The 21117-nt window shown below is 43.5% G+C and overlaps 1 protein-coding gene across 2 annotated transcripts in view; it reads left to right on the top strand.

Annotated features, from left to right (window-relative positions):
• Positions 1 to 15655, top strand: part of LOC118217682 (gamma-aminobutyric acid receptor subunit pi) — a 32855-nt gene extending 17200 nt beyond the window's left edge. For both annotated transcript variants that reach the window (XM_035399633.1, XM_035399632.1), the window contains exons 3-10: positions 3488 to 3597; positions 5523 to 5590; positions 6182 to 6399; positions 6899 to 6981; positions 9139 to 9276; positions 9630 to 9782; positions 11155 to 11348; positions 11792 to 15655. In XM_035399633.1, the coding sequence (XP_035255524.1) occupies positions 3488 to 3597; positions 5523 to 5590; positions 6182 to 6399; positions 6899 to 6981; positions 9139 to 9276; positions 9630 to 9782; positions 11155 to 11348; positions 11792 to 12148 (1321 nt within the window). In that variant the 3' untranslated portion in view covers positions 12149 to 15655. The remainder of the gene's footprint in view (positions 1 to 3487; positions 3598 to 5522; positions 5591 to 6181; positions 6400 to 6898; positions 6982 to 9138; positions 9277 to 9629; positions 9783 to 11154; positions 11349 to 11791) is intronic.
• Positions 15656 to 21117: the final 5462 nt, after the last annotated feature.

Genomic DNA, 21117 nt, shown 5'->3' on the forward strand with positions numbered 1-21117 from the left:
AGCGGGACCACCATGTGACAGGCAGGCGCCTTTACGTCTGCTGCTGGGTATGAAGAACTCATCCTCCCACTCTGACAAAAACCTGTCTCCATTAGAACGCTGCCTCGTAGCATGGCGACAGCGAGCACAGGATCATGTGCTGTGTGCAGTGTGTGTGCTCATAGCAGTCATGACAGTCATGACCATTACTGACTAGATATGTTGGTGGCGTGGCAGGGGGGGATGTCTAGTATGCACTGCATGATTGGAAAAGTAGTTTTATTATCAGTGATACTGACAGTGATGCAGATGTCCGCTTGTTAGTTCAACAAACAAATAATAATTTTTATTGACCTTTTAAGAGCCACAGCTCACAGTCAAAGAGCCACGCGCTGGAGATGAGTACAGCAATATGAGTACCTCTGCTGTATATCTACAGTGTCCTCAAAATGATTCATGGCCTTGAGAGAGATGCACCAAGAAGGGTGCATAAAATGAACAGTACATGTATGGAGCTATATTGTAAGGGGGGTATTTATAAAAGTTTATGCAAAAACAATATGGTGGTGGCACTTTGGTGTTATCAGGTAGTTTTGCATGTACTGGGGTTGGAGGGGTTAATGTCAGTGGAATCATGGACTCCAACAAGTGCCAAGGCCAAGGGGAAGAGCTTCCTCTTCAGCCCTTTAGGATTCTGTGGATGACCCCGGATGCGAGCGTGGGTGCGGACACACAGGCAGCAGTAAGCAGGGAGGGTGAAGTGATCTCGGCTTGACGGCACATTTTCGATGTCGGAAGGCGGCTTCAGGACTCAGTGTGAGCCACGCGCTCGGGGGACTCCTGCTTCAGGAAAACGGATCACAGAGTTCCACAATGCATAATGCAAAGTGGGAAAGCAAAATGAAGGAGGTGGAGAGACAACTAAAAGAATGAATTATATGAGGCAACCGGGGTAAAACTTAGTGAAAACTCAGCATGTTCCCAGGCTTGCTTTGTATTCTCATGCAGCATTTCATTAAGCTCCAACTCTGGCCTGGAGGGCTGTAGTTATTTTTTGGCGCAGTGGGTTTTTTTATCCCTCAAAGCTCAGCCGTCGCAGGATCAGGGGTAAACCTTCGATTTCTGTCACTCAGGTATTCGATATCAGTCAAAACCTCCTGGTCTGTCTCCATGTAGAAGAAACAATACATCCACGAATACAGCCTAATACTGTCCCATAATGCACTCTCTGTTTTTTTTTTCTCACATGTTCTCATACCCTGTGTGAATAGCAAGGCTTGTATTACACAAAGTATCTGTCCCTTCAGATGGAAGCACATTAAAGTAGTTCAGATTTAGAACAGTACCTTGCTCAAGGTTGCACCACCTGGGTCCCACTGCTCTTGTGAACTCTGACTCCACATTGAGGAAATAGGCCCCTGCCTAACATTGACAGCATTTCAATATTTAGTGGAGGGGGAAGTGCCTCAGAGGATAAGCAGTCGTGGTGTAAATTGGTGAGCCGTAGTATTTACTAGGTACAGTATAGCCTACACCTGACCTGGTGAAAACATGACTACACCATGGCAATTTTGTTAAATAGACCCACTATGCCTTTTTTCCCCTTCTGAGCCTGAGGTTTTATTGATTTTTCTCTTATAGTTGCGAACGCGTTCGTAAATTCAGTGGAGGTACAGTGCCTCCATTATTAATAACTGGGGGAAACCCTGCATTTAGCACCTGTGTTGAATACTGAGCAGAAACAGTTGACCTGTTACAGTTCTGCACAATTATTTAGATTTTGCTCATGATTGTTTTTGGAGACAGCAACGTCACGTGTTTTTAGTGTGGCAGTGATTTAGAGAGGGCTAGTCTGGTCAGCGATGGCTTTCCCCTGTGAGCATGGAAGAAGGCTGCGGTTGTGCTTGTGGTTGTGTTTGGTGCTGTGTCCACTGGGTTGCCAGGTTCTATAATCAGCATTGTGGTGGTGACACGCTGTGGCAGGCGAGCTTCTCCATCTGTGGACTGGAGGATGGCAGCACTCATGCTACACATTTACCACTGTGGTGCTTAGCACATGAATAAACAACTACACACAAACACAGACGCACACACACACACACACACACACACACACGCACGCTGCTTTGGTCCAAAACGTTCCCACTCTAATTTCCTTACGCTCAAAGCCCTGGAACAGACTCAGTTGTGACAGTAAAACACAGGGACCTTCTTGCTGAATAACTTGATGTCAGGTCTTGTTCTTTTTATTTTTACTGAATTTATTTATTTATTTTTCTCCTTGCTGTGGAGCTGGGGGAAAGCATTAAATTAGCAAGGTAAACTGTTAATTGAAGTCCCCAAAACTCTTTGTGGTGTCACATGAAAGATACACCAAGGCATGTGTCCATGGGCTGGCCTATGTACTCTCTACTCGTGGAGGGTGTGGATGGCAGCAGGGTGGGGTAAAGAGGGTCAGCCCAGTATCGTCCGTACTATGGAGTCATTTCCCTGCATATACACTGTAATACTGGTGGCACAGTGGTAGAGTGGGTAGCATTGCCACCTCATAGCAAGAAGGTTCAAATCCGAGTCTGGGCCTGTCTGTATAGAGTTTTCATGTTCTTACGGCGTCCACGTGGGTTTCCTCTGGTTTCCCCCCAAAGTCCAAAGACATGCAGGTAGGCTAATTGGAGGCTCCAAATTGATGTGAGTGAATGGTGCATGTACCCTGCGATAGATTGGCGGCCTGTCCAGGGTGTAATCTGGCTTCTCACCCAATGCACGCTGGGATAGGCTCCAGCACCCCCCCGCGACCCTGCCCAGGACAGTGGGTATAGATAATGGATGGATGGAAGACTATACATGCAGTGCGACATTGAAGGCTTCTGCTTGTCTGTAGCTCTCCGTCAGCACTGTTCACGCATCTCCCACCCTCTGGGGCCAGTTTCTCCTTTTATGTGGAACCTCCTTTTGAAAGCTCAGAATGTTCCGGCGGCTTGAGTTTGCAGAGACTCTGTGAATAGCACATTTGGCTCTTATGGGAATCGTTGGTAGTAAATGCTACCACTTGCTTTTGAATACTCAACCCCTTTAGTGGTAAACCCAGTATAAATCCAGATAAGAAATACAGACACCAAGGAAAATCAGAAACGGATGTGATAAGCGTGAAACTGCATAAAAGAAAAAAATAAATGAAAAGTACCAGAATTTTTAAAAATGCTGATGGAGCATTTAAATGCGTTCTGTCCAAGAGTATCAGAGTTATCCAATTATATCTCTCTTTCATTCAAAGTTGTTTGAGCGGTTTAATCTGGGTTCACATGCCTTATCGCTATGTAACCGACTCTGGCTTCATTGTTCTGCCTCTCCGCAGACGTGTGGTCGGAAGGTCGGTAATTGGAATTAGAAATATCAGATCGGTCGTGCTGCATGAGTGCACCATTTTATTCTGCTTCTAAATCATTTATCTCTTTCCTGCCTTCCCTTCCTAACCCCCCCCCCCCCAAAAAAAAAAAAAACTCTGCAGGATTATGAAAGACTTTCTGCTGTTGGCTGAAGTACAGGGCGAGATTCTCCCCCCCACCATTCAGAAGCTGATGAAAGGATACAACAAATACCTGCGCCCTTTCTTTGACAGTAAGAAGACATGCGTCCATCAGTATCACAACTACACAACGAGCTAAATTACTCTAATGGATGTATGCATGCGAGTGAGACAATTCACACTCACACCAGGGATACTATTATTATTACACCACAATTTTAGATTAGCAAGTAAAAAATGCACATTTGATTAAAATGCACATGCTCAGCTTTTATGGTTTCTCAACTTTTTGGTTTCATCATATAGAAATTTCAGCACTTTTTATACATATAAATGGGATTTCAGGGCACCATAACGAGTTCTGGAAAAAGGTCTTGTGGACAGAGGAGACCAAGATTCACTTGGATCGGAGTATGGGGCACAAAGAGAACTGCTCAATATTGAAAGCATCCCCCTTATCTCTGAAACAGCCACAGATACTGGCTCACTTTTCTTCATTGATATAACTGCTGATAGCTGCAGCCAACTGAATTCTGAAGTGTACAGAAGCCTCTTATTTGGTCAAATTCAAGCAAATGCCTCCAAACACATTGGCTGGCGCTTCATCCTACCGCAAGACCATGATCCAAATATATTGCTAAAGGAACAAAGGAGTTTTTCAAAGCCAAACCCTGGAAAATTCATGACTGGCAAAGTCATAGTGGTGTTTATGTTTCTAAGTACTCATATGGGAATTTAAAATATAGCACCTGCTTTTTGGATGTGGTTTGTAAATATCTGTATAGGTGTTCATTTAGAATAGTTCTGTTTTTTAGAGTGATCGCATGTCATTTTTACAAGAAGATAGTGGTAGGATAGTATTTATCGATCGGCAGTGGAAAACATATTGCAGCAGCATTATGGAGAATAAAAGCTTAACTTGGTGCAGCATTTGTGTTTAAATACATTGCAGGGTCCATAGCCTTGTATTGACTCTTGGTTATAAATGGCAAAAACAATGCAGCTCAGAGCGATGAGTCTGCTCCTGTTTCAGGAAGGCAGGGCAAGTGTGGCTTAAGATTTCTCCCGGTTTGGCCATATGTATTTTCCTATGCTACAGGTTGCATGCTAATAAAGCTGCCTGTTTAAGTGATATGTGCACAGAACGGTTAACGGTCCCCTTAATGGCTGTTAATTACTGCAGATTCACTGCCCCTCACTGAACGTGTAGATGGAATGAACCGGAAGGATCACATCTGGATATAGTGTATATAACACGGGCAGGGACCCACCCTCAGACTCCTTTAAGGAACTAAGCAGAGTGTGTGCAGATTCATTTCTGTTTACTCTGTTACTGTGCCCTGTTGTTTGGGCGTAGACATTTTATTGTCCAGTGATCAAATAAGCTGTAGATCTCTGGGAAATGAAGGCACAGGCGACACGCTGCCAGGTGAATGTGAACACGTATTTTAAATGGGCGTTGAGTTGTCCTGTCCTGTGAACGCCAGAAGATACACTGGAATAGATGTCCCGTGTAATCCAGTATGATAATAAATTTGCACATTAACTGAAGGTAGTTTTTAATCTTCCTGTAATTACACATTAATCTGATACTGTGCCCAGTTTGTGCCCACAGTCAGCAAGCACTGAATCTGTCCCCATGGTGAAGTAATCAGTAGATTGCTGAACGGTGCCATGAGGTTCAATTAAGGCATAGGTGATAAACTGCCCACTGATGTGCATTATTCAGCTAATTAATTCCATGATTGCCAAATCAGAAAGAAACAAACTCTCAAATAAGCAGCTCGAGGGAAACTGTCAGTGATGAAGGGCAGATTTAAGCTTCTGTTGGGATGATTTTCTTAGTCTGGTCAAGTGTCTATGAGGAGCAACTGATCTTCAGCGAGTGACAGAGAGAGAGAGAGAGAGAGAGAGAGAGTGAGAGTGTGTTTGTGTGTGTGTTTGTGTGTGTGTGTGCATGCACACGTGTGTGATTGATATGTTGAGGGGCCCATGTTTTATTCCGTTTCTCCAACAGACGGACCGGTCACGGTCGGCATGAGTCTGGACATCGCCAGCATCGACACAATATCAGAAATCAACATGGTAGGACACAGTGGCCGGCCCAGTCTTGCAGTGCTGTGAGATGCATGCTAGCACTGATAGCATTAGCATGCTAACATCAACTTCATGTGCTTTTTTCCAATGTAAAACATTTTTACTTAACTGGGTCAACCTGTAGTGCCATCTGGATTTTCGAATGTGATGAGGGGGTAGCATATTTAAACCAAAATGTCTATGCAAACTGTGACCTAAATATAGAAAACCAGCGTCAGCTTCACATAGCAGGAGGTCCAACCTCTGCCCTTTGTACCAGATTAGCTGTGCAATGAGATTAGAACCAAAGACTAATATTGGTGATAGTGTTAGTACTATAATCATGGTTTCACACTAAACATGGCATTGGCTCAAGGTTAATATTTAGAGATTACAACCCAACTTAACAGTTGGGTTCATGTCATTAGGTGGGATATACCGCTTTCTGTGCATTTCTGTAGGTCTGTGGTTCATTGCTTTGTGTTTTTACAGGAATACACATTGTTGTGTGGTGTGTGGGCCTGCGCTGTGTCAGATGCACTGACTGGTGTGCCCATCCAGTATTAAATGCTGCAAATCGTTTGTTGTGCCTTCATGAAGGACTACACTGCCACTATCTTCCTGAGGCAGCGGTGGACGGACGAGCGTCTGTGTTTCGACGGCAACAAGAGCCTGAGCCTGGATGGCCGGCTGGTGGAGCTGCTCTGGGTGCCGGATACTTTCATTGTGGACTCGAAGAAGTCCTTCCTCCACGACATCACCGTGGAGAACAGATTGATCCGGATCTTTCCAAACGGGACTGTTCTGTATGCCCTGAGGTACGTGCCCGTGCCAGAGTGTGCATGCGTGTCCCTGCCATGTGCTCATTTGTGCGTGCATATAATGTGTGTCCATCTGTGCGTGCGAGTGTCTGTGTGTGTGTGTGTGTGTGTCTGTGTCCATTGGTGTATGTACATATTATGTGTCTTGGTCTGTGCACATATTTGTGTCTGTGCATTTATGTACTATGTGTGTGTGTGTGTGTGTGTGTGTGTGTGTATTTGGGTGGGGGGAGGGGGTGAGTGGGGTACAGGGGGGGTTTAGGCCAGTCACAGAGATGGGAGAAGAAGGGGTGGGTGGAAGGAGGGGTATCAGATGGAGAGAGCGGAACTGGAGGGGATGATGGAGAAAGGAGAGCAGCGCTCAGAGAGGGCAGCTGGCAGGAATCTCCCTGGAGACGGAAATGAGATCTACTCACAGGGAAAAACTAGGACGCTCCGGTGAGGTACAGTAAACCATATGTAACCAGTGACTCCCTCTTCACTGTCTCTACTGTAGGATCACAACCACAGTGGCCTGCAACATGGACCTGACCAAGTACCCTATGGACAAGCAGACCTGCACACTGCAACTGGAGAGCTGTAAGACCTCTGTACATGTCTTTGATGAAATGAGATGAGACGTGAAGAACTGGAGTTTAAGTGTCACTGTGGACTGCCCTTTCTCTGGGTCAGTGGGGTGGGAGGTGATAAGTGATGCAACAGCACAGGAACACAGTGACACTTATGTACATGTAACATGATGTGTGCTTTTCTATGATTGGTGAGAGGGCTAATAGGTCACCCATTCAGATATCAGTATCCTCATTGATTGACTCAAAATGAGGGTGAGTCATGCAAATATCCATGTGGTAATTTAGCCGAATTGGCCGATGACCCGATTGGCTTCTCTGTGGATGGCCCCAGTGGGGTCCATTGTGTGTGTGTGCGTGTGTGTGCGTGTGTATGTGTGTGTGTGTGTGCGTGTGTGTGCGTGTGTATGTGTGTGTGTGTGTGTGTGTGTGTGCGTGTATAGGACTGTGTATGTTTATTTGTGCATGAGTACATATATATTTGTGCATACACATGTATTTGTGCATGCATGCACATGTATGTGCACGTGTACAGTATGTATGCCTGTTGACATGTCTGACTATTCATTGTGTCATTGTGCATGAGACCCTTGCGTGTCATGCAGATTTATGGAGGCCAGGTGCACTTCTACGTGAAATCTGCCCCCTCATTTCCTGCCTTTGCCCCTTTAATTCCTTCATCCCGCCCTATCTGCCCCCTGATTCCCCCGCTGGTTGGTTTCCCTCTGACCGCGCTGTAGCTCGTTATGTAAGGACAGCCCATGTAGAGCAGGAGGCGGGGCTCTGGGAGAGCGCGGGGCGCTCGGTATGTGCTGCTCCACGGAGCCAGCCCACAGTGAGATCCCTACTGAACCCGTATGCCCTTTCCAAACTCCCCTCACCCTCCTTCCCCTGCGCTGGGAAAGCGCTGTGAATGTGGTGATTTTAACCAGCCTAGTGTGCCAGATTCAGCACTCCTGCACCTCCGCCTCGCCGCAGAGCTGACTGGAACAGGCCACGCTCAGACGCTGTTCCTTTGATGAAGTGCCATGGAAAGTGTGCGCCTTTTTAAGCCAATGTTTACAGAGCACGGGCGAATAAAAACGCCGGTGAAATATTTATTTGACACTTACAAGACTGAGGAAGCCAAGCCGTAAAAAATGGAATTGTTACACAGTACTTGTGTGTGTGTGTGCCTGTGTGTGCGAGTGCGCGTGCGCGTGCGTGTGTGTGTGTGTGTGGGATGGTGCTGCTGTAGGGGGTGTGGATGGAGAAATGCAGGTTCTATGAAAGTGTCAGAAGTTTAGCTCGGGAGTTCCTGCAGGCTTTTAAATCTCGGCTGTTTAGTTGTCAGAACATTTTTGTTCCCCCAAGTTGCCCCACTCCAGTGCTGTTCACAGAGAGGCAGCGGAGGCAGAAAAGCCTGGGGTCTGTGCAAACTTTATAACTCATTTTCACGACCTCGCATGTTTTTTTCCCACTAACTCACCGTCAGCAGTTTACACAATGCATTTGCAATGTTGCAGTCCCATGCTCAGGGAAATTATTTATGTTCTCTCTGGTGTGGTGACCAGGAAGTGCAGGAAATAGGAAATTATAGAGAGTCACAATTTACTTTCTCTCGTCCCTTGTGCAATACAAGGAATCAATAATGCATGCCTCATGTGTGTTCTGTCCTAAGGGGGAAACAGAGGGAGGAAGGGATGGAGAGAGGGACAGAGAGAGAGAGAGAGAGAGAGCAATCTGAGTGAAAAGGTTTCATGTGGTTGGCTGGCATCTGACAGCCTGTGAGATCTGTGAACCTTTGATTCTGCAGCACCCTCTTGGGGCTAAAAGCTGAAAATGCACCTCAATAATCTTTCTATTACAGAGCGCTGTGAAACGGGTGAATATGCATGAAGCACCCTAATATCTGAAGTAAAACTTAATGTTGTGGGATGATTTGAGAATGCAAGGTCGAACCCCAATCCCAAAACACTGGACAGATACGTTTTGATAATTAATACCGGAATCATAATATACTTAATTTACCCTGCTCAAGAGGCCTGCAAGAATGGTTCCCAGTGCACTCGTGATCCAGGCCATGAATAAAAACTCACATTTTCTGTTGACTCGAACATCCCTTTAACTGTCCCCCCTGAGGAACCTGACATTAACTGTGCGCTGATTTATTTTATCATGCCTGCAGGGGGATATAATATAAATGATGTGATGTTCTACTGGACCAGAGGAAATGACTCGGTGAGCGGCCTGGACACGCTGCGCTTGGCCCAGTACACAGTGGAGGACCACTACACCTCTGTCTCCGAGGCCATCTATGAGACAGGTACAGGCTGCTGTCGCATCACAGGTTACCCACAAGTACTGCGGAACCGTGACAGCCAATAGGATTCTACTAGCACTGGGGTGCTTTCCACTTTTACATTAATTGCCAACCTATTCCTTTAAGTTGCCGTTGATCGTCAATGTACTAATTACAATAGTTGATATTGCAATAATACCTAATTTTAACACCTAATCTTTTAATGTTTTTTTTTTATTTTCTTTTATTTTTAAGTCAAGCTAATCATTTAAACAGCAGACAAATCAGCATGTGAATTCCTGCTGTGACATGAGTCATTATATATTAACCCCAAACTGATATTCCACTTTAATATAGCAGAGTGATTGTCCCCACAGGACACTACCCCAAGCTGATTTTCCACTTTGAGCTGAAGAGGAGCATCCTGTATTTTATCTTGGAGACGTACGTTCCGTCCAGCCTGCTGGTGGTGCTGTCTTGGGTCTCCTTCTGGATCAGTCAGTCTTCTGTCCCGGCCCGCATCTGCATAGGTACTGTACCCCATCTTACTGGCGCCCCATCCTGTGTGTATCCCATTACACCACAGGTGTCAGAATCCGGGCCTGGAGGGCCGCAGTGTCTTCTGGTTTTAGATGTGCTTAAGCTTCTGTGTGCTTTAGGGTAGTGTTCATTTAACACTAGAAAGGCTGTGTTTTCTACTACCTTAAACCACCAAGGGGTGGCAGACTGATCCAGCATTACAGCATTGATTTCAGAACCCACAGTGACCTCCTTTCATAAAGATTTTGAAACATGTTGCAAATCTATTTTCTTGAAAGAAAGGACATGCCTGTATCAATCTTGGTTTTGTTACAGTATATAGGTATGGGACAATACGCCATGGCGTATTACAGGCAAATTGAGAAAAGTGCTGAAATGTGCAAAACAAGCAAAACACAAAATGTAGAAAGTATGTAGAGAAATACAGCAGGGACTGTACACAAATCAGTTGCGTTTCACGCAGTTGTCTTTAGCCTCATTCCGACTGCATTTGCCGAACCTGGCACCGTGCTTTCATGCGTGGCTGCATTGGCAGCTGCTGCTTCTGTCTTTGACTTCATGTCATTTTCACGCAGCTCGCATGCCAGGTCCATGATGAGGTCATTCATCACTAATTGCAGTGCTTCCTCTGGTCCCATTCGCTTGCATGATTTTGCCATCCTGTCGTCTATTTAGAGTTAATCTGAAGTCACCATTTCAGTGAAAAATGTATGTCGGAGGAGTTATATCTCCACGGAGTTATAAACCCACAATTTCTAAGAATACAATGTCCACAATTATTGATCCCCACGCTGAAGTCGATAGCACTTGGCCCAGTGATTCATATCAAAGTGTTGGTCATTCAGTTGCTGAATAGCATGCCGGAGGAGAGAGAAACCCATTCACACCTGGGTATCAGCACCTGTTACCTATTGTCTGTCAGGGGGTTTTGTGAAGAAAATGGCACAAAAAGCCTGTATTTCTTTAATCAGTTGATTTTTTTGGAATTCTAACAACACAGTTATTTTAAGCCCAGCTATTCGGGAAAAGTCGTGGAAGGAGGAGGGTATTGCATTTGTGGTGTTGGAGTAATTCGGATTGTTCAAATGCCTGATGGCATTGGCTCTCGCCTTTACAGTGTTAAGTTGTTGATTGGCTAACAAATCCACACACCTTGTTCTCAAGGCTGCTGATTGAAAGGAAATCACAAACACCTGCAGGCACTGCAGCCCCCCAGGAGTGACACCTCTATCCCTACCATGCAGGCAGCTTATTCCTCCATACCCTATTCTTCAGGCTCTTCTTCCTATAGCAGGAGGTGCCCAGTTGTGCTCTAGCCCACCCCAAAATGTTAAATATGAAACTGATTTTTTTGTTTTGTAGGCGTGACGACCGTGCTGACTATGACTACCCTGATGATGGGTGCCCGAACCTCGCTGCCCAACGCCAACTGCTTTATCAAGGCTATCGATGTCTACCTGGGAATCTGCTTCAGCTTCATCTTTGGGGCTCTGATCGAGTACGCAGTAGCTCACTTCTGTACTCTGCATCAACCCAACGGCACCAACGCACTCATGGTAAGACCGCTACAGAGCTGTGATAGGCATAGCGACGGAACTACATGTGAAGTGGAGGAGCTGTGGAGTCTACTTTATTTATTCATTTATTTTGCGTGGTTACGTAATTATGTAAATGTCGTTGTGCGTATATTTTTGGCTGGACCGCAACAGCGGGGCCAGCCCTACAAACGCGAATGTCTGTGACTGAGTGAGTGACTGAGTGAGTGAGTGATGAAGTTACACCATTGGTCGGCCGAATCACGTGTGTTAGGTCCAGCCATATACTAGGTTTTAACCTGATCTTGTTTATAACTGGACCGCAACAGCGGGGCCAGCCCTACAAATGCAAATGTCTGTGACTGAGTGACTGAGTGAGTGATGAAGTTACACCATTGGTCGGCCGGAGAGGTACAGCCATATACTCGGTTTTGACCTGGTCTTGTTGTTCAATCCACGCGCAGTACGGACAGCAGGTGCAAGAATGCGAAGACGAGATGAACGGCGTCGTGACCACCATCGCCAGCAACTCCACCCGTTTGAAGAAGCGTAAGGAAGCCCCGGCCGCCCCGGCGACGCCCACGACCCCGGCGACCCCGACGGGCTCAGGCCCCGGGGCGGGCAGCAGCGAGGCGAACGCGGACATAGAGGCACCGAGCCTGTGTGAGCAGTCCCTCAGCACCGTGAGGAAGTGCCTGCGTTTCATCAACTGCTGCCACGTGGAGAACCCGCACTACATAGACAACTACTCACGCATGTCCTTCCCACTCTCCTTCATCGCCGTCAACCTGCTGTACTGGACATACTACTTATACTTTTAACACCTGAGTGCGTGTGTGTTTGTGTGTGCGTGTTCATATGTGTGTGTGTGCGTGTGCGTGTATGCATGTGCGTGTGTGTGTGTGCACATGCGCATGTGTGTTTGTGTGTGTGTGTGTGTGTGTGTGTGCGTCTGCTCATTCTGTTGTTTTCCACTTAGAGCGCATTTGTTTGAATGAAAAGTTTGGCGATCAGACTTCGCCGAAGAACCCCAAGAAGTTACAGAACTGAGTGGTGACTGTTTACGCTACGAGAGTGCCATCCAACACCACATTTCTAAACAAAAAAGGCAGCGTTATAAAAGTATGTGTGTGTGTGTGTGTGTGTGTGTGTGTGTTTGAGGGAAGGGGGACGGTCATATAATCTTTTATATGCAGTTCTATTATTTATTTATTTATTTATTCCCCGTATTTCCTTTGTACCAAACAAAGGACTGAGAACGCAAAACTCAGACCTGACATCTTCTGACAGCCGCATGTCCAACAGTAAATCTTCCAGGTAAAAACCATGAAAGGTATAAAGTGCAGAACCACACAACTATACAACAACTGCTGTACGTCTGTATTTCCACCATTTCCACTGAGTCCCCTTGGAGGTGCGTCAGCTTGAGGCATTTTCACTGCAAACTGAGCATGGCTGACAGCCCTGGACGTGATATTAGATTTAGCGCCAGTCCTGGGGAGTGAGAGGAGAGGAGTCTTTATCCTCCGGGAGAGTGTCTTTGGCAGCTTACTGCTAATCATGCTTTACTTTTACTGTATGTTACGTCCGTTTGGCTGTAGATGTCCTTATCTGGAGTGACTTACAGTGCAAACACAAGCTCAAAGATCAGGGATCGGTGCGCTAATTTAGTCCCAGGAGGCATGGCGCAATCTCGCAACTAGCCTGTTAAACATGAAACAGTTTCACAAGAATAATGAGCCCTAATGTGCAATAAACTACATCCATCGAACAACATGAGTAAGCACAGATTCTGCAAAAAATAAAGAATAAATAAAATAATAAATGCTGGTTTTATGCAAGTATTATAGACTTCACACTAGAAAACATTTTACCTTCCCGACTGTTTGGATCCTGTATCATTCCATGGATATGGGGATTCTGAAACAGGCATAATGAAAGCATCGTCAGCCAATGCACATATTTTAGCTACAACCTCACTTGTTCAGTATCAACCATCTCTAAACATAAAACCAGTATTCATGTATTTCTTGGTGATATCAGCTTCTTTTGTCTTGGTTGATACTGCAGCTCTAAGACTTTACTACATGGTCCATGCAGACTATTAACTGGGTCAGTGAATATTTTGACAAATTATCTCTATATAACCACATTACACATCTATTTCCATCACTAGAGATTAATACAACATTTTATATCATCGGCATTTAACAAGCTGTTGTGAAAACAACAGATTCTCATAATCTTAAAATGAATAAACAGCTTAATCAACAGTACAACTGTCTGTGCAACTATAGTCTGTAGAATTTTTTTTTGGTACCTTTTGCCCTTGAATAAATTACAAGGACAGTTTCTCACAGAAGCCTGTGTTTTGAATGTAGACTGATTTTGAGGCTTCTATGAGTATCAATACCATGAACATTTTGATGTAATTGGTATGTAATCTTGCCATACCGAGGAAAATGGATCTTCATCTTCTTAACTGAACCACCGCTCACCACTGTTTATGTTTTGTTCAGTACATCCTGTTTCAGGAATGAGAAGCGTACAACTGAAGGACCAAAGATATTATTTGACATTTTATGTCTTACTCCATTCTCTCTCTCATCTTAATTCATCCAATTTTTTTAAATTGTGTAATTTTGAAGTTAAACTGAGCTTTGTTACATTTTAATAACAGCAAGGAATGTTTAGATCAGTGAAATTAGCTAGACGTTATGATAATATTTTAAAAAAAAACAAATCCTGTTAAACAAGAATACATGTAACTTAATAGATGCATTGTCAGAGGGCAGTTCTCACACCATGGTTCTGGATTTCTGCAAGTGTAACTTTCCTTTGAGGGAACTGATGTTTTTAGCTTAAATGCTAATGCAAATAAGCAGAATCCATTTCCCCATGTTTATTACTTTTGAAATGAGCCTTCCGTACAACTGGGATATTCTCAAAGTTCCTTGTTTATTTGCTGCATGCCTTTCTATCGTTTTTCTGTCCTTCCGGGCCTTCAGTTTTCCTTTCCTGTATTTATACAAAAACGATGGGAAGGATGGCTCTTCTTCATAACTGTCACGAAATTCGCCAAGTGTATTCAAATCAAGCGTAGCTTCTCTCTTGTGCAACTTCATGATTGAGGTTAAACTGATGTACACTGATCACTGGCAATACTTTTATTATGATTAGCATTTATAAATATATTCAACATATTACAAGAAATCTACCTGTTCAAAACGACTGTCTTGTTGACATGAACTGAAGTCTGCTACTATACTGTTATCTTACTGCACAGAAATTTTGCTTACCTGATCAATTAATTGATTGAATTAATTAAGTGTAAACATGTTTTATGATTAACTATTGTTAAAACTGAGAAGATCTAAACATTTAACTAGTTGCGTTTGTATGATGCACGATTAATATACATGTACAAGGACTCTTCATATATTTTTGACTGCACTGGGTAAGTTTTGAGTTTTGAATCTGCATGTTATTTTAAGGGTTGAAATTTATGTAAGTTGGGACGCAATCTGTCTATCGATCTCCCGTCGTAGATGGGTAAAGTAGATAAAGAAACTTTGATCTGCAAAGTACAGGCTGTACTGTACAGACTAAAATATGACTGCAGGTACTCTAGGTCTCAGACTTGAGAGGCAGTAAACTCGTACACCATGTAGGTCTCCATGTTATAAAATTGTCAGACTCTTGGACATACATGCCATTTTTTCCAGTTATCAGTAGGAAGGAAAAACAAGCATTTACGTGCTGGTTTATTTTTACATCATGTTTTATGCTTGGTATTGTTTTGAAGATGCTGAAAAAAATCAGCACCCAGGTGTCAGAGTACTTATGCAGGATTTCATGCAAATGTAACTGCCTCCTCTTTAAGCCATTAGACCACTGGGAGGCAGCCTCTCTCTGTGCATCCTGACAAGAAAACAAAGGCAAACCCAGCTTGCTAAATATCAGTTAATGTTTTTTTTGTGTTTTTTTTTAGGTTATGGAAAACATTGTTCTCTCTTGATATTGGGTTGTGAACACATCTTTAAATCATATTGACAGTGTATCTGGAAAGTTATGGGTTGAACAAGAAACAAAACAAAAATATTCCTGCAGTCATGTTATTCCCCACAATATTACAGTATGTTGCAAAAAAAAAAACACTAAGAACGAGCTGGACGACAAAGCCTCCATCGACTCGTTTCAACGAAATTATTATTATTATTATTAATTACATTTATATAGCACTTTTCCAAATGCTCAAAGTGCTTTACAGTGAAGGGGAACTCACCTCACCCACCACCAATGTGTAGCACCCACCTGGGTGATGCACGGCAGCCAATTTGCGCCAGAACGCTCACCACACATTAGCGAAGGTGGAGAGGGAGAGAACATTTATTTAGCCAATTAAGTCTGGGGATGATTTTTAGTGGCAAGTTTGCGAGAGCCAGATCTGGGATTTGGCCAGGACACCGGGGAACCCCCTACTCTTAGCGATAAGTGTCATGGGATCTTTAGTGACCACAGAGAGTCAGGACCTCGGTTTAACGTCTCATCCGAAAGACGGCATCTCCCTGTCACTGCACTGGGGCATTGGGGTTTATTTGTACCAGAGGGAAGATTGCCCCCTGCTGGCCCACCCAACACCACTTCCAGCAGCAACTCAGTATTCCCTGGTGGTCTCCCATCCAAGTACTAACCAAGCCCACACCTGCTTAGCTTCAGCCATTTGGCAGGAGCAGAGTGCATGGAGGTATGGCTGCTGGCAAATGTATTTGCATCTCTGCAGAGTTATAATGGTCAGTCACCTGAGATCACGTCTGGTGATTCAAAATACAGACGGACAGCATCTCTGAGTGCTGGTGCAGGACTGGCTTGCCTGACCCTGTCCCAAAACCTTTTTGCATGAAAATGCGCTGTTTGTTTTATCAACACCTTTTATTTACTTGGTGCCAAACATGAAGCCAAAGCCAGCTATTTTAAAAACTTTAGTCATGGCAACCCATGGATTTTTTAGAAAAAAAAAAAAAAAATGCTCTGGAGTTCGCCTTGATGCCTCATCCAATTACACACAGCCTACTGCGCTCCCCCCTCCCGTAATATCACTGCCCTAAGGCATCACTGATAACCCCCTTGCTCTGCACTAACTGGAATACAGTATTGAGAGCAGTTGTGGCGACTGCGCCTTACGACGAAGCACAATCCTGAAAGGAAGCGGGAAACAGGACCTGCTCTGATTTCAGGAGAACTCCTTTTCCGTCTTACAGGGTAGAGCCACAGGTTCTCTTACAAATTGATCAGCTCTATGTTCTTAACAGTGAAAAAGGTCTGGTCTCTGTACTGCTGAAGCCTCACCTTGGAAATGTTCAATTTTGTTTTATCTTTGCAAACTCGAAGGTCAGTCACACCGGAAACTCCTGAGGCCAGCCGGAACCTCATTTAGTTTTGGAAGTAAAGAGGAGAGGAGGGACTCAGGTGCTGACCTTCTGGTAACCATACAGAATGTGTGGTGTTCTTCAAGTACTCTTTTCTTTTGAACCCAGCTCAAATAAAACCGTTATTCATCAGCACCTAACATCTTCATAATGGCGCTGTGACGTTGTTGGAACGTGACCGTGCTATGCGTTAGCATCAGAAGTAGTGGCTGTGGAACAGTGTCCTCCCTCAACGACTGTGAACAGACACTGTAACATGTATTTATACTGTACACTCCAGGATGGATACTTCTGTTTGTTTAAAACTAATGTAAATATCAATAGCTATGCATGTTTATTTGATGTTAACTATGATAATAAAATAAACGAATCCTTGTTTACTTTATGGGACTACATGCATAACAGAGCTGGTGTTTTTATTTGGTCATGGTGTAGACCACAGCCTTGCACTCGGAGTGTGTTGCAGAAGTACACACATCCTTCTCTTAATCAGAGCTTTTGTGGCTCAGGTACTGTGGGTTAACAGTATAGGTGCTGTAGCTGTAAAAAAGACATTTACATGTATCATGATGGTGCAGTGTATATCAATACCCATTATGTCTGCACAGATCATTTTGTACCAGATCCACAGAAAATAACATTTTATGTTACAGCTGTTTGTGACTTCATCAAGGTGTGAGCTGTCACACATAAATCCATTTGAGTTGTCTAAGGCAACCACACCCCCCCCACACCCTCCCAAAAAAAAGATGTCAGTCATCATCAAGCATCTCCAGTTCTTGTTGCAAATGACGCCCTGAAAATGTAGTCCTATAGAGGCCTCCACTTATTTATAGATTTATTTATACTTGGATCAGTGCTAATGAAACACAGATCCATGTACGCAATTTGAGATATTATAGCTTAATAATAATAATAATAACAATAATAATAATAATAATAATAATAATAATAGTAAGTCTCTCTGCTCAATTCCTCATCCATTAGGCACACATTCGGCTGCCAATAGCTGACACTGGCAAGGTTTTGTGTCACATAGCTTTCACACCACACTACGATGCCCAGGGGAATTATGGGAAGGCAGAAAGCGTGTAATCACCCAAACAACTTGCCCGCTTTCAGCGCATTAACACTTTGGCAAGCCAGCGTCAAAAATGGCACAAAAACAGGCCGGAAACATTTGGCTATCTTCAAATTATAGTAGCAAGTATTTTCAGAAATCAAATGCCTAACATATGTTGACAATATTGTTCAAGATTGAACATACTGTGTGCTGGGGGTTCTGAGATGGATGTACTGTATGTATAATTATGTATTTCATGGTCCATAGAGTATTAACTGTGACTTAATTCCTAGTGTTTCTGGGGCATGGGCTGTAAATGATTAGGATCGTATAGACAGAGCAAGGCAAACATTGTGCTTTTAAAGATTAATGTATTTACTTGTAAATGGTAAATGGACTGCATTTATATAGCGCTTTTATCCAAAGCGTTTTACAATTGCCGCCTCTCATTCACACACACACTCACACACCAGCGGTGAAAGGCTGCCATGCAAGGTACCAATCAGCTCGTTGGGAGCAATTAGGGGTTAGGTGTCTTGCTCAGGGACACTTCGACACGCCCAGGGCGGGGGAATCAAACCGGCAACCCTCCGACTGTCAGACAAACGCTCTTACCTCCTGAGCTATGTTGCTCGTTTTACCGCATCAAAGTTTATGTTGTATCTGTACATACAGTAGCACAATAGGACCTGTAGATATTATATTATACAGAGGATTTTGTAATTGCCCAATTTATCTGTTCAATAGTCATTATTATATTTTATGCTGCAGCAGTAAGATATATTGGCTCAGGACTCACTGAGCTCCCTGCCTGTATTTTATGTTTTACTTTAATGTTTTTGAGTGCAGTCGCTCTGCTGTACTAGTTCTAATAGATCTTAGGTGTGGAGCTTTATGTAAGATGACAGGTGGCTTTGGACATTTAATTATCTGTGTTGGACTAAATGGATCTGAGGATGAAGATGGAGTACTGAGAACAGAGTATGGGTGGAATTAGTGTGTGCGCTCACAAATGGGTATGTTATTTAAAATAGTAATGAAAAAAATGAGTGAAATCTCTCCAACTTAAGTAGGAGAGGTTGTGTAGCTAATTGTACCATTCGGCAGGATAAATACATGAATCATTATAGTCATAGGCTGGGATTTCAGAACTATAATAATCACACTAAAGAGACAAGTCTCAGTGTAACACATGAGAGTGTTCTGTAATGTGACTGCATTTCTTCAACAGAATAATGAATGTCCTTTTTGGCTGTTAGTGACTGCAATACTAAAATTTTAACATGAGGTGGTGCTACAGAATCATGTTTAACAAAAAAACAAACAAAAAAATTAACTGACTGGGGATTGTGCACTTCAGTTCACTGTCAGACATAATGTGATTATAAAATACATTTACGTGGGGAAAAAACAATACTAGTGAAAGTGCATCTAGGGAGAATTATAACCAGTACATTAAAAAATGTTTATTAATAATCCTTTCTAATATTTTAAGGAGCTTATGTTTTCTACAACTTTCTCCTGCTTCTTACATCATTAGTTGATGTAGGACACTTTTTTCGAGGGATGCTGGCACACAAGAGCGCACTACCGTGCTGAGCCTGAGTAATTTCCTCTCAGAAGGTTTACAGAGGCTTATGAACCCACATTTGTCCATTTGCCCCCTATGCCAGGCCTTTATCTCCCCACTGGGCATCTGATTAGGACAGCATTGCAGACCAGAATCCTCAGTAAAAACCTCTGTCTCTCCAGTTAGATCCTAATCTTGTGTTATCCTCTTAGAGGAATGACTTCCAGTTACCTAAAAGAATTCTCCTTGCCAGGACTTCATAGGGCCACTGCCTTTGATATGGTTTCCAGACCCGCAAGTGTGCTTATTTGCTATTAAAGAAATGAAATTACTGCTAGAATTTTATTTCCCCTTTTTATTTATTCATTTTTTTCATTATTATTTCACCCCTGCAAAAAGGACAGTATGGTTTGAGGAGTCTGAAGGCTCCTTTTTTTATTTTTTATTTTTTTTGGAAATGTGCTATAGTTTCCAGAACATTCCAGTAGACTAGCCTGCTTCCCCATGGTGTAATGGAACTGATTATATCCGTTCCCCTCATTAATAAATATAAAATACCCACGACGTCATCAGAATCTCAATTGCGACTTTCATTCTCGGGCCATGTGCTATGAACAGCAATGGGATGTGGTCCCACAGCGTTAGGACTGAACTGCATGGAACAGAAGCCAAGACACCCCCTCCCCCCCACCCCCACCAACCTGTGTTCAAACCCTGGGCCAAAGGTCATCCCCTACCCAATGAGCAGTGTTCCTTGTTTTCTGTGCTTTCTCTTTTATTGTGACAGTGGTAATACGTCAGTCTGTTTTGGGGGTGGTCTCTGGAGAATCCATGCCTCTCTTGTCTTCACAGCATGCGCTGTCCCTGGATGAGGGATGTCTTGTTTCACAGGGAGGTTAGGATTGGGGTTCAGACTGGGAGAGCAGACGCTGGCTCAGACGTTCCCTCTCGGGCACAGCTTCTCTCGTTGCTGCAACACGTTTGGAGAAAAACAGAAGGCATCTTTCACCAGCCAAGCCACAGGCCCCGTCAAAAATAAACCAAACACTCCACTTTTGTTGCCTCTTTTTATCAGCTGCAGAAGGAAGTTAGGAAACCACACACAGGAAAAAAAATTATGAAAATAGACAGCAGCTGCCTCAAAAACAAGTGAGGGACATCATTAAAAGCCTTTTATTTTCATTTTCTTTCCATACAATCCCTCACTGACCATATTGGCTGGCTTTATTTTTATCTGCCATGTAGTATTCTACTAAAGGTTTTTAGGCAAAAATGGAATGCATGTGCATCTTTGGCTGATTAGTTTTTCCAACAATGTTACTGACCAGTCAACAGAGCAGGGTATGAACTCCAAAATAGCTTGAGCAATTATGCATGGAAAGAGGATATTCAGAGATCCAGCTTGTGGCTTGTTTGTTTATTGGTTATTAACTTATAACACTATTTTGCCAATAGCTACAAAATAAGAGCCTATTAAAAAAATAAGGCCAGGGGTTATAAAAAATAGAATTTATGCATTTTAACTTCATTTTCAGAGTTACGAACATTTGAAAGTTACAAACCACCCCCATTCCCGAAGGGTTCAATTTCTGCTGTTTAGTAATGGCACTGAGATTTTAAAACCTTGACACAAACAACAGAAGGCCCTTTACCCCACCTCACCCCCCAACTATCTCACTGTCCTTCTGTTTTAGTTCTGAAGGTCATGTGATCATTGTTAAAGTGATG

Source organism: Anguilla anguilla, chromosome 18, assembly GCF_013347855.1.
Source record: "Anguilla anguilla isolate fAngAng1 chromosome 18, fAngAng1.pri, whole genome shotgun sequence".
NCBI classification, from domain to species: Eukaryota; Metazoa; Chordata; class Actinopteri; order Anguilliformes; family Anguillidae; genus Anguilla; species Anguilla anguilla.